At 28.8% G+C, this 12,801-nt stretch overlaps 2 protein-coding genes across 2 annotated transcripts in view; one reads left to right on the top strand and one right to left on the bottom strand.

The window, feature by feature from the left end:
- Nucleotides 1–8,242, bottom strand: part of LOC129972923 (melanoma-associated antigen F1-like) — a 48,364-nt gene extending 40,122 nt beyond the window's left edge. Inside the window, exons 1-2 of the mRNA XM_056087242.1 lie at nucleotides 8,097–8,242; nucleotides 4,256–4,350 (exon numbers count right to left, since the gene is read on the bottom strand). Coding sequence (XP_055943217.1) covers nucleotides 4,256–4,339 — 84 coding nt within the window. The 5' untranslated portion in view covers nucleotides 4,340–4,350; nucleotides 8,097–8,242. The remainder of the gene's footprint in view (nucleotides 1–4,255; nucleotides 4,351–8,096) is intronic.
- A 259-nt stretch (nucleotides 8,243–8,501) lies between these two features.
- LOC129972205 (DDB1- and CUL4-associated factor 17-like) lies at nucleotides 8,502–10,863 on the top strand. The gene is made up of 2 exons (XM_056086241.1): nucleotides 8,502–9,805; nucleotides 9,890–10,863. Exons 1-2 carry the CDS (start codon nucleotides 9,064–9,066, stop codon nucleotides 10,651–10,653), a joined length of 1,506 nt encoding a protein of 501 aa, XP_055942216.1. The 5' UTR covers nucleotides 8,502–9,063; the 3' UTR covers nucleotides 10,654–10,863.
- The last annotated feature ends 1,938 nt before the right edge of the window (nucleotides 10,864–12,801 follow it).

Here is a 12,801-nt window from a genome sequence, read left to right as displayed (position 1 = left end):
CTCACAATTTCTCAAATAATAAACAAACCCCTCAATACACTCATGTGCAAGTGACTAAACACCACTGCAATACTTCAACAGATTAAATGTTGTTATTCCTGCCAGAGAAATTTATTCTATTCTCTCATGCATCTACAATAGCTAAAACTCGGGAATCTCATAAAAAGAGAACAACTGTCTTTGAAATTGAAATTAGACTGATCCACACAAAAAAGAGGGGGCGAGGGGCAGGTAGAAAAGGAGAGAGTTTCCGCAATCTCATACTTGTTAAATTTTTGGTACAATGGCTACAATCTTTTATTCCCGCAATATTTAGAAGTCGGCATTTTTCTTTATAGATGGAATAAAAAAGAAACTTAAAATTCCCTGCATTTTCCAGTTTTTATGGAAATTTTCTACATTTTCTGCATATTTCCTGTTTTTTTTTTGTTTTTTTAGGCAATTTTCAAATTTCCTGTATTTGCACAAGAGATTTGAAAATGGCACAGATTTTCCCCGTGCCATAGTAACTCTGATTTTGCAACTGATGACCACTTGCAAGTCCAGTTTCACACATGCTTTCTGAAGTATTTGAAACAGTTCTATTTACTTTTTTAAAAAGATAAGCCTTTGTAGAAAAGATAAGCCTTTTTAGAAAATCCCTAAATCCCCCTCATTCAATCAATCAAAAAAGATAAAAACTAACTGCACAAATCTTCAAAGTAATAATTTTCTTAGATAATATATCTCACTGTCTTGTTAATTTACAACTGGGATTCTCTCAATAATTTGCTGTCCTTCTCCTTGTCTTTTTTTTCACCAGTGCTTGAACTTTATCAAAAACATAAAATTGTGATATATCTGAATAGTAGTAATTATGAGCTTCAATTTTTCAAATAATCAAAGGTTTATAGATTGATTGGGCAACTCAATATAGACAAACATGTTAATATCATCATTTTTTTTTTTTTTTTAAATTTCTGAACATGAATCTAAAGTTATAAGAATATGAGCATGAAATAAATCTCCTTTTTTAAAATTCTATAACAATACATCATCTTTTTTTTTAAAATTATTTTTTTTTTATCATGTGAGAACATGATATTGTTTTCGCTTGAGGTTTTTGGAGCCTCAAAATGTAAAAGCAACAAATTGGCTATTTATTCGATTTTTTTTTTTTTTTTTAGAGTCGGCTTTTACACTAAAGCTTTTCAAATATCTATCGCCAGCTAATGTAGTTATATTTTGGAGTCGGCTTTCACAATATAGTTTTTCCATTATCTATCTTCTTCTAATGTAGTATTTGCCCTTGGAAATCACAATGTTATTGCTTAACTCGTGCAATGTTTTTTTTTTTTAATAAACCTAACAAGCTAAAATATTGTTCATTTAATTGATAAAAATTGTTGTTTCAGGGATAATTTCAACTAATTAAAATAGGGTTATTAGAAAATAATACAGAAGGTTGTCACATTTGGCGATTTATAGCCGATTAAAGTTGCAACTTGATTACCAACTCATTATACATTCTCTGAATTCTTACGAATTGTCTTAAGTCATTAACCAATTTAAACCGGTTTGAAACAATCATGAGACTATAGATTACGAATGCGTCGATATTTAGAAAAATAATGGGTTTTTTAAATCTCAAAATCGGTTGAACTCCAAAACTTTGTTTGCCAGCTAGAAAAAAATTGAAAATGAAAGTTTAAAAAAATTATCATTATATATAGAGAGAAAGGGGGAGAGAGAGAGAGAGAAGCCTAGTGATTGTTCCAAACTGGCTTAAACTGGTTAATGACTCAAATTAATTAAGACAAATAATAACTTAAAAAATAATAGTGTTCTCACACGATAATTTGAAATTTACGAAAGATTTCATTTTTTTTTTTTTTTTTAATTTTTGCTGATAGTCAGAATTTTTCTTTTTGTCATTATTTTATTTTAAATTATTTTTACTTTTTAAATTATGTTTGCATTACATGTTGGTAAATTTGGATGAAATGGTGTGGCATTTAGAGCATCTATGCTCTGGATTCTCTTTTATAATTAGTAAAGATAATGAACTGTAAATGAAAAGTTAGAAATAAGAAAAAAGTGAAAAATAAAACATTTCTTCTAAACTGATAATATTATTCTTTTAAACTCTCTTTTTGTTAAATACATTCCTCCTCTTTTTTTTTTTTTTTTTTTTTTGCTATGTTATCTAAAAGTTTAGAACTTAATTTTAAATATCCTTACAATATTCAACAACATTGCTTATCAACAAGAACATTTAATACTTCTGCCCACATATGATTAATTACTCATAAATGTAACAAAAAGATATGGCTACCCAAATTTCTACATTATGCCTTAGTATCTTGATAGTTTTGTTGCATGTGGTGAGGATTTTCTGTCAAGTGCAGTTTCAATTTGTAATGCATCTAAATGTTCACCATAGTATTCAGCAAATAAATCTTTTTTATTTAGCCCCAAATAGTTCAATCCTGCTCTTTCAATCTTAACATAGGCATAAACTATAAATTGCTGAAAGAGTTTTACTGCTGTTATGTAATACACAAAATTCATTATAAACACCAAACCTGTAAAAATAATATTGCAATTAGCTAACTAACATATTTTGCAGATATTCTTTTGTCAAAATATTCCATACGAGAATTTTCAACCTCTTTCTCCATGAGGAAAAAGAAGAGGATCAGGGGTGTTTGTGGGACCCCAAAAAATCCCCGGAAACTTTTACGGACTTACTACCGACATTTTGGAGTTTCGAGAAGGGGGGGGGGAGAGAAATGAAAAATTACGATTATGAAGTATTGAATGACCTAATTATAAAAGTTCAATGAATTACTTTTTTTGCAAAATTAATAACCATTAATTTTGCAAAATTAAGACCTTTGAACCCAGGTCACGTGATCGCACATCTGGTCGAACAAAGTCTCTCCCTTTTTTTTCTGCCGCGCCTACTTGCCGAAAAGAATCAAGAAGAGAATGTCCGAGAACCGGGGGAATGAGTCATAACTCGCAATAAGGAAAGAACAAAAAAGAAGTTTTTCCCCCCTTTTCACGCATTATCACTGCCTTTGGAGAAAGAAAGGAAAAGTTTTCACCACACACACTGACCTTGCGTTTTCTGCTTTCAAAGCAAACAAAATTACCCAGATCAAAATAAATAATTCATTATTATTCCTACTTCCTTTTGAACGACGATCCCCGGAATTTCCGGGTATCGAAGTTCAAAATCCCCGGAATTCCGGGGTTTCCCCGGAGCACAAACACCCCTGGAGGATACACAATAGTATCTGAACATTAATTATAGGTGAAATCCTTTGGTAGTTAACATCAGCAGGATAAATACAAATATCACAGTTTGCTGGAGGTCTTTCGTCAGCAAAAATTGCTGCTACTTCATTCCTTTTGTAATTAAATCTTTTCTAATCTCAAACAAGTAAGATAATACTAATGGCATTGTATAAAAATGCTTATTTATATGCATAGTTTGTATAACTCTTCTCTATTTATAAAATAGTTTGAGATATCTTTCATTTCAGGTGTGAGGGAAGAAAAAAAACACAATGTATCATTTTTGTATAAAATACATTCTAATTAGAAAAACTAAATACTATTTTAAATAGTTATTTACAAATTTAAATAAAATGTTAATTTAAATAAATTGTTTTCTGCTTATATTTAATATCTGAAAGGATTCTCTGCAACACTTTTTGGATCCAGTAACTATATTTATATTTTACTAATGTGGCTCTCAAAAAAATGTATTATTTAATGTTAAAATATTGATTTATTTTTATTTAAAATTTTTCCATAACAAACACTTATTATCTAAGAAATAAATATGTGCTAAATTTGATAGTTCAATGAAAATTTAGCATGATATAATTTATACCAGGCTATAAACACATCATCAAATTAAACTTTGCCAAATCTTAGCAATGAATATTGTTGCAGACACAATATTGGCAACATTCAAACTTGGCAAAGATTGGAGATGTGCTAAAGAATAACACCATTTATCTAAATTTCCTCATATCATGCTACATAACAGATGTAATTGTTAAAAATAAATCAATAAATTTTAAGGATTTTACTATTAATCTAAAGTAGAGATTCAATTAAATACGTAAGAAATTTCTGAGTATATATCATGAATTTTTAATAAATAAACATATACTTGAGTCCTTTATCATAAATCGAGTATAAGTAATTTGAATAAATAAATATATCTGTAATTATTATTAAAAAGAAGAGTAAATCATACCTCAGTAATATTTAGTGTTACACTTGCATTTCCCTGATTCCTTGATTTTCTTGCTGTTCTCGAAGGTCTGACTTCTGAATTCATTGATAAATACACTTTACAAAAACAAAAAATTTATTAGTTGTGACTTTAAAACAAGGAGTCAAAGAATAATAGAACTTAAAACAGAGAATAGCACTTAATTTAATTAAAGATAACTTTTTAAAATATTAAATGGAATCTGCAAATCAAATGAATCATAAAATTTATTATAAAATTATTTTACTTAACTATTGGGTATAAGTAAAAGTTCTGTTATTTTTTCTAAAGAATTTTTTTTTCACTTTTATTGAAAATTAAATCTAAAATATAAGCTCCTTTGTTAGTTACAACTGTCATCCAGCGCCAGAGTAGCTTATGTAACTCTTGGAAAAGAAGTCCTCTGTTTTGGAGCCAAAGTATTCTTCCACTGCCATATGGGCACTTTCATAATTTATATATTTATTTCTATCAAGAAAGTTTTACAGCAATTTGAACAGATGATAGTCAGATGGTGCAATATAAGGAAAATATGTTGGCTGACAAAGTTTTCCAACTCGACTGAACAATTTTTGTGTGGTTTTTCTTGCCATGTGTGATCTAGCATTGTCATGATGAAGAATTGCCCCCTTTCTGTTGGCCAAAGATGGACATTTGCATTTAAATTCTACATTCAAAACATCAAGTTGCAAACAGTAACAATCAGAATCGACCGTTTCATTTACTTTAAGCAACTCATAGTGCATTATAACTTTGCGGTCCCAGCAACAATACAACATAACCTTCTTCTGATACATGCCAGCTTTGGATGTGGATGGTGGTGTGTTCCCTTTGTAAACATATGCCCTTTTTCTAACCATGTTCTTATACACTATTCACATTTCATCTACAGTTCCTTTTGTGACAAGCAAGATTTGGAGAACATATAGAAAATTCTTTTCATTTTTTTTTTTATTTTTTTTTATTTATTTATTTTTTTTTTTTTTTTTTTTTTTTTTTTTTGCTTAAATCTTGTGGCACTGAACAGAAAGTTTGGACATGAAATCAATCCTCTTAATGTGATCCAAACTATAAGTCTGATGAATTTCAAGCTTGAAGCCCACTTCTGTGGAAGTTAACATGGGATTTGTCCTGATCATACCACATGGCACTTCATCATTAACATCTGATGGTTTTTCTGATCTGGATTCATCTTTCAAAGAAAAACCACCCGAATGAAATTTCGCAAACCATCTTTGGCATGTTTGTCACTGTGTCTTGCCAAATATGCCACATAAATGTGGGGGGAGGGGTCTCCATCACACTATTGTATTTGGAACTCATAAGACATACAATGCTTTAAGTGCACTTTTTCTTTACTTTACTGATTTTGACAGTTTTACAAATTTAAAATAACCAATTAAAATACGAAAAAATGTGTATCAATCATCAATTACATACTAACCTAACTGTTTGAACCAGTTTCAGTTCAATCAGAATTCTTGTTAAGGATCGACCACACATAGAAATGTTGTGTTAAAAATCAACAGAACTTTCCCTTATACCTAATAAAAATCACAACCATTTACAAAAATATCTAGAATTTTTCTGCTAACTAGGTCATTTCAAATTTTCTTTACAACTTCAGTAAAATGTCTTATACTGAACCAATTACACCAATTATATTACACCAATTTTTTTTCACTATCAACATTAGTGTCATCATAATCTTCGATAATTGTACCAAATTCTTCTGAATGTGGATAAGTTTGTGAGTAAAAAAATTTTAAGAAAATTTACTATAAACTTGATCAGATTTGAATTGGTTAGACTTTTTTCTTTTTCATTTTTAAAATCATTATAATTATGTAAATGCCATACGACATTCTGTATTACTAATTATCGCTAATGTTTATGCCTCGTAAAATCACGAGTCTTCGTTGTTAAATGTAAACATGTCCTTTCATCTTTCCTCTCACCTCTATTTTGTCAAATTAAACCCATCTTAATGCATGCGCAAAAGCCCATGTTTACTGTTTGACAATCCATTGTCAAAGAGTGCTTTATCACTTCTCTTGATTGTACGATGCAACTTTGTATACACAATCTAATTAATTTCGCCCATTAGGGAGACATAAAAACAAAAAAGTATACTATTTTGCTATGTTGGCAATCCCTGAACATATAGTGGAGACAAAAAAACAGTATTTAAATTTGTGAATACTAGTATTACAAAATTGTACAAATGGTTAAAAAAACCGGTATTCGGTATTGCAATCCCTAATTGTGAGGTAAAGTGTGAAAGATTTTTCACCTGACCATATACCTGCCTTCAAATCAATCAACCAGGTTTAAAGATTATAACACCAGTATTGATGACATTTGGCATTAACATTTGTAATAAGTGACTTGGAAATTACTGCTCTATCATAAATATGTAACAGTCAATTAACTTGTATTACCAACCAACTTGTATACCAGCATGTATTACCAACACTGGAAAGTCCAGATGCTAATTGAGTTCTGCAGTCAATTTGGTTACCATGGTTTTCCTTTATGACATTACAATCCCTTTCAATATCTGACGGTCTTTTTACTTAACTTCTCGGTCAACTATTTTGATTTGCCAAGCTTATCTTGCCTTGCTGTGTGTATACTGTCACAAGTTTATACACCATACCTCTAAAAATATTCATAAAAACTGGGAGGTTTCTTTTCAACTTGCTCCACTAAATCGAGCTCTCACAATCTCAGCACTTTGAAAGTCTGCAAGGTCTGACAATTTACACTTTTGACAAGAATCCAAGATGTATACAACTTCACTAAAGCTACCTCATACTACCAGGATAGATACTTTTTGTATTTATCAAAGCTGGCAGCTATGGTTATATTTTAATGCTTAAAGTGCTTTCTTAAATTCACTTTTATTCACATTTTTTCATTATTTTGATAACTACCTGTAAACTTTTGTAATGAGGAGCAACTCAACTATATTCATGCAGGAACAAAATTTTGTTTAGGTTTTTTTTATTATTATTATTAATATGTTAAAAAAAATTTCACTACCAGAATCAGAGTGAGTAAGGATTCAGGAAGGCATTTTCAATGTTCTGTTGTTTTCCATTACATATCAATAACTCCAGTTTTCACCTAATGTCCTTAGCAACAAAAATTCTATAGCTGTTGGAAAGTATGTGCATTTAATACATTCCCTTTGACATATTTAGACCAATGCTTCAACCATGCAGGATTTTTTTTAAAAAAATGAGAGATGATACTATAGATTTAAATGCATCACAAATAAATCTTTACAGCTGGAATCTTACAGCAAAAAAAAAGGGGGGGGGAGGACTTACATTTGGTACTCTAGAATAAATGAATGCTGATTAAGAAGTGAAACATAGTCACTATTGAATTTAACATTGTTACGGGCTTTCATGGAGCGAGAGCCAACTGTTGAATTTAACACTGGGACTTTAATAAAATAGTTAGTAATATTAACATCTATTTTGGAACTATAGATGAGCTACTTTGGGAATGAGATTATTATTTTGTACAGCCATGCAGGAGAATCAAGTACATGTTCACGAATGGCACCCTGAAGTAAATTTTTTTTAAGACGAGAAGTTGACATATGTGTTAATTTTTTTCATATTCTAATAAAACTTATCAAAACTTGCCAAACTCACTATTATAAAGGGGTAAGATCTTAAGATTCATTTGCAACGCCAAATTTCGCTTCAATTACGAATGCCGCAAAAACGAAATGTTATTACATTATATTTATGTTAACTAGAACATTTCTAATTCAAAATAGGAACAAATCTGATGATTTTTACTTTACCTGAAAGTAGATTAACCTACAGAATGTCTTTAAATTCTCTTCTAATATATAGATATTTTATATTAGCAAAAATCTATGATTTTTCACGATTCGCTCAAGAGTATTTGAGAAGAGCGCGAAAATTAACTATTATCACTTGTGTTTTCGCTGGCCTGTATGGCATCTGTTGCCTACTTGTGTTTTCTGAATGTCCATTATCTGCCAACGCAATAACTGTATTAGAAGCAAAAAATAATATTAATGAAATATTGAAATTAGGTTTTTTTCAGTGATAATGTATTTATTATATAATTCCACTACTATATTAATTTTAATAAAATAAATATATTTGAACAAAGAAATTTGCTGCAAAATAATGGTTTCAAAAACATCTAACTGTATAATTATTCGCAAATGGAAGTTAGCGCGAGTAACAAGTCTGTTAACCCGAATGATTATAACTCCAGCTCTATTGAATAGATAGAATCCAGAATTGAATTACTATCTATTGAATAGATAGTAATGCACAATTATCCTCTCTGCCAAGTTTGTAATCTTGAAAACATTGATCATATCATCTTGTTTTGTTCCAAATACGCAACTCATAGGTCAAACCTTTTTTACAAAACTTAATATCGATCATTGTTCAAAGCGTTTATTCAAAAAGCTGTTTCTAATAAGCAGTATCTTCGGACCCTTCTCCAATATCTTAAGTTTTTAATGTCTATTGAATGTACTCTTTTGACATTAGGAAATAAAAGCCTTTGTTGCCAAAATTCCTATTTTAATCAATTTTGATTCGAGTTGAAAGTGAATGCTTTTCTAGAAATTCATGCTATCAAAGCAAATAATCATCATTATCCGCCTGTAGAATTCATAAAAAGAGAGATAAAAAAATTTTAATTTGTTTTTGTTTCATTATTAGATTTGAATAGGTGCAAAATTTTTAAATGAAAAATTGCCATTTAAAAACAGCCAATTATTTGAAATGTTACGTTTGAAAAAGAACAAAAATATATTATGTACACTATACGACCGTGAAATAAATGCTACTTCTACACCCTATAAATTAAGTCTAAATATTATGTGTCAGCTAATCCAATCAAAACAGTCATTTTATGAATCTTCATGGACCAAAGAGTCGTCACGGCCTATTGTATATGACGGTGGGCTTATATATTTCAACAATCATAAAAGTTGTTATAATATCTATGGTTATGAAAACAAACCTAGTTTAACCAAACTTACAAATATTAATGGCTCAGAAAGAATACTGGATGTGATTTCGTATGCTGCACCAGTATTTAAACAAGAATGTAATTGTGAAGTATGCCCTTGTTCTTGTCTCTCAAGATCCATTATATACATAACTAAAGATAATTGGTTAATTCGAAGGAATCCAATTACTGGTGTTATACTCAATAAAATATATACCAAGCGTTTAGATCGTATTTTTAATTTCCAATATATTGATTGGAATATTTATTCTAAAGAAGTAATTCTTACTACAAAATTAAATCCTGAAAAAGAACCCTCCTCTAATGTTGATGTTGTTGTTAATTTGGCAGTATTTACATCTTTTCCTTTGGAATTCAGAGCATTGTTAGAGATAAGACGGAGTGTATTTGGGAAAGCCTGTAGACATGTGAATGTTTCGGATCAGCTTCTTATTTTAGGAATGAACTTAGATTGGGTGCATATATATAGTTTTGAAGATGTTTTGGCAAACAGTAAATCATATTTTTGTTTCATTTTAAAATAATATGTTTTTATATTAATTATTTATGATACATTTATTTTTATTTTCTATTCAGGTATTTTCACTCCGTATAAGATTGGAGATCATTATATGAAAGGAATTGTTGGAAGTTATCCTTTTGGACTCCCTCTAAATTGTATACCTCAAGCTGTACCTCCTCTTCTATTTGATGTACAAAGCTCTCAACAAATTTTTCACTTTGGAGGTTATCCTTATCATTGTGTTTATGCTAGTCCTCATAAACATGCTCGCTATGTCCTGAAGCAAGTTGAAGAAAATGTAAATCATAAAAACTATTTTATAGATAGTAATAACACAGATGATGAAACAGATATGATATTGTTTCATCCTGATAATTCAAACCGAATTGTATTAAGAGAAGATGGAATTGTACGTTGTTTTCAATTGGTCTATTCTCCTAATGAATCAAAAGTTCAAGAAATTTTTTCTATGGGTTTTTCATCTTCTGTTATGCAAAGTAAAACAACCACAGTTAGTTCTTATGGTAGACGAATTACAAAACCTATAAATGCGTATGTATTAAATGAGAAGTGTGTTTTAGCTTTAGATTATGATGATGAATTAGACTTAATTGGCATTCTTGGATTTCATTCTACTGATCCATTGTTACAAGGTTTTGTCAAGTTATATGATAGCATGTATGGGCAGGAAGTGAAATGTATAAAACTCAAACAAAATCTTTGTGAAACAAATTATTATGAACTTAATATTGATCTGGATACTTTGATTATAATAGAAAAAAATGAAAGAAATTATTTTAGAGTATATTTATATAAACTAATGTTTCTAACTGACTAATGAAAATTATCTACTTTATTTTTTAATTCTTATATTTTACTAAATACTTTTATTTTATTTTAGATTTAGCATGCATTTTTTACGAACTTTTGGGTTGTAAATCCAAATATTTCTATTTTCAATCTTATCAACTGTTAATGACTGCCATTTTTCTAAGCGAAAAAAAAAGTACAAATTATATACACAGAATAGAAAATAATATATATATATTGCACTAATATAGTTATTTGTTGTCTCCTTCTATATTATTTTTCTAACATATTACTAGCATGAACCATAAATAAAAATATAATATATATCATTTTCATATGTATAGATTTTACACTTTGTAAATAATCATTCAACTATCATTCCATGTATAAATGAATCCAATTTTTTCTTGGTAGTTAGTTATTGAAGTTCCATTGTATTAAATTACAGAATTATTTTCATTCATTTTGTACACAGATTAGTGTATATATATATACTATTGATAGGCTATTTTTCTTTTTATAAAATTCCTGCTGTCAGTATAAATAAAACTGCCAATTTACTACAGTTTCTTGATATTTAAATGTTGCATAAAATTTCTTTGTTTCCAATTATTATAAATACAAATCAAATTGTCTTTATGTTGGCCAGTTGTGAAATTCTGCCCAGTCTACTTAATATTCATAGTTCAATGCTATTAAAATTCTACTATTTTCATAAAATTCCTATTGAATTTCTAGTACTTCCTATTGAATTTCTAGTATCTAAAATGGAGTACTTAGCATGAAACTATTGAAATATTTATTTGACATGAAAAAGTGTTCATATCACCAACAACATGCAATGTATGAAAATTGAGTAGCTTGATGTAAACTTTCCTTTTACAAACAATCAAATAATGTTCCAAATTTTTATTTATAAGCTGGCATATATTTTCAAGGCATATTCATAAATTTCAAGACATAAGTTTATATATTTCAAAAAGATTTCATTTATTTTATTTGTTAAATTTTTTAAGATCCTGTATGTAATAACTTCTTAGGCAGGAATGAAGGTGTGTTCTCCGGCTATGCTCCAGAATCCAATAACTTCTTATTCCTACCATTATACATATGATAAATAAGTTGCCACTAGTGAGGGAGAAAGAAATGTTTGTTTAAAAGGATTGTATATTTTATATTTCAGTGATTTGAGACTATTACTAACAGTAAAAAGAATATTAATACATAAGTGTAAAAACTGTACTTACTTATAATATCTCTGTGAAACAAGCTATTAGATATGTTGTTATTTATTAGATATCTGATAATAATGCTACAGTTCGTCATCATATGTAATTGCAAAATTCCAAATGTTTACTTTTTTAACATTAGCCTTTTAAATATGTTGTATATGTTTATAATGTAAATAAATGTTTTGATATATTTGCATCAAATTGGTTTTTATAAATTGAAAATAATAATTCCTGTTCATGTTACAAATGTTCATCTAAATATGAAAAATTTCCTTTTCATCCAAAGGATTTTTTCACCATTAATTATATTTTAGTCTCAGGTACAAAATATGTTGTCCTCTCTCTCTCTACAGGGGGGTAAGTGCAATTTCTCTTATTTGGCTTCAAAATAACACATAATAATTCATTTTACATTAATTAATTATATTGATTTTATTAATTTTTTTTTTTTATTCAGATGCTGATCCTTGCTTTCACTCTAAAAATTTATAAAGATATTTGCAAAAAATATTCTCATTTTTTTTTTTTTTTTTTCCCTGACCATCAAAAGATTGTCAATATTTGAGTCAATCTTTTTTAGGAGACTCTTAAGATTTAATTTCTCTGAGATCTAATTTATTTCATTCTAGATTTTCTATATAGATAGAAATATAAATTGTGCCAGAATGACAAGTCATGGTTAATGAACAAATGCATACTCTTATTTATATCAGAAGCAATATGAAATGATTATTGAAACTAAATTCAAAAAGTTTTATAAAAGAAACTTTTTTAGAAATGCAGAATAGTTAAAAAAAATTATATATATTCAAGGTTTTCGCAAAAAAAAAAATTACGTAGTCCTCTACCTAAAATAATTTTTAAATAAGGAATGGAACAACGAGCAGGAATTCAGATACATTTCGAATCCATACGCTGTATTTTGAATTAGTGCGTGGGCTCAA

The sequence above is a fragment of the Argiope bruennichi genome, chromosome 6, assembly GCF_947563725.1.
Source record: "Argiope bruennichi chromosome 6, qqArgBrue1.1, whole genome shotgun sequence".
In the NCBI taxonomy this organism is placed as follows: domain Eukaryota; kingdom Metazoa; phylum Arthropoda; class Arachnida; order Araneae; family Araneidae; genus Argiope; species Argiope bruennichi.
Note: the sequence above shows the minus strand (reverse complement) of the source record. Positions and strands in the feature narration are given on the sequence as shown.

Bases quoted from the DNA above. Each gene is read 5' to 3' on its own strand.
- LOC129972205 (XM_056086241.1), top strand. From the start codon at position 9,064: ATGTTACGTTTGAAAAAGAACAAAAATATATTATGTACACTATACGAC. The intron at 9,806-9,889 runs GTAAATCATATT...TTTTCTATTCAG, and splicing joins TGAAGATGTTTTGGCAAACA to GTATTTTCACTCCGTATAAG.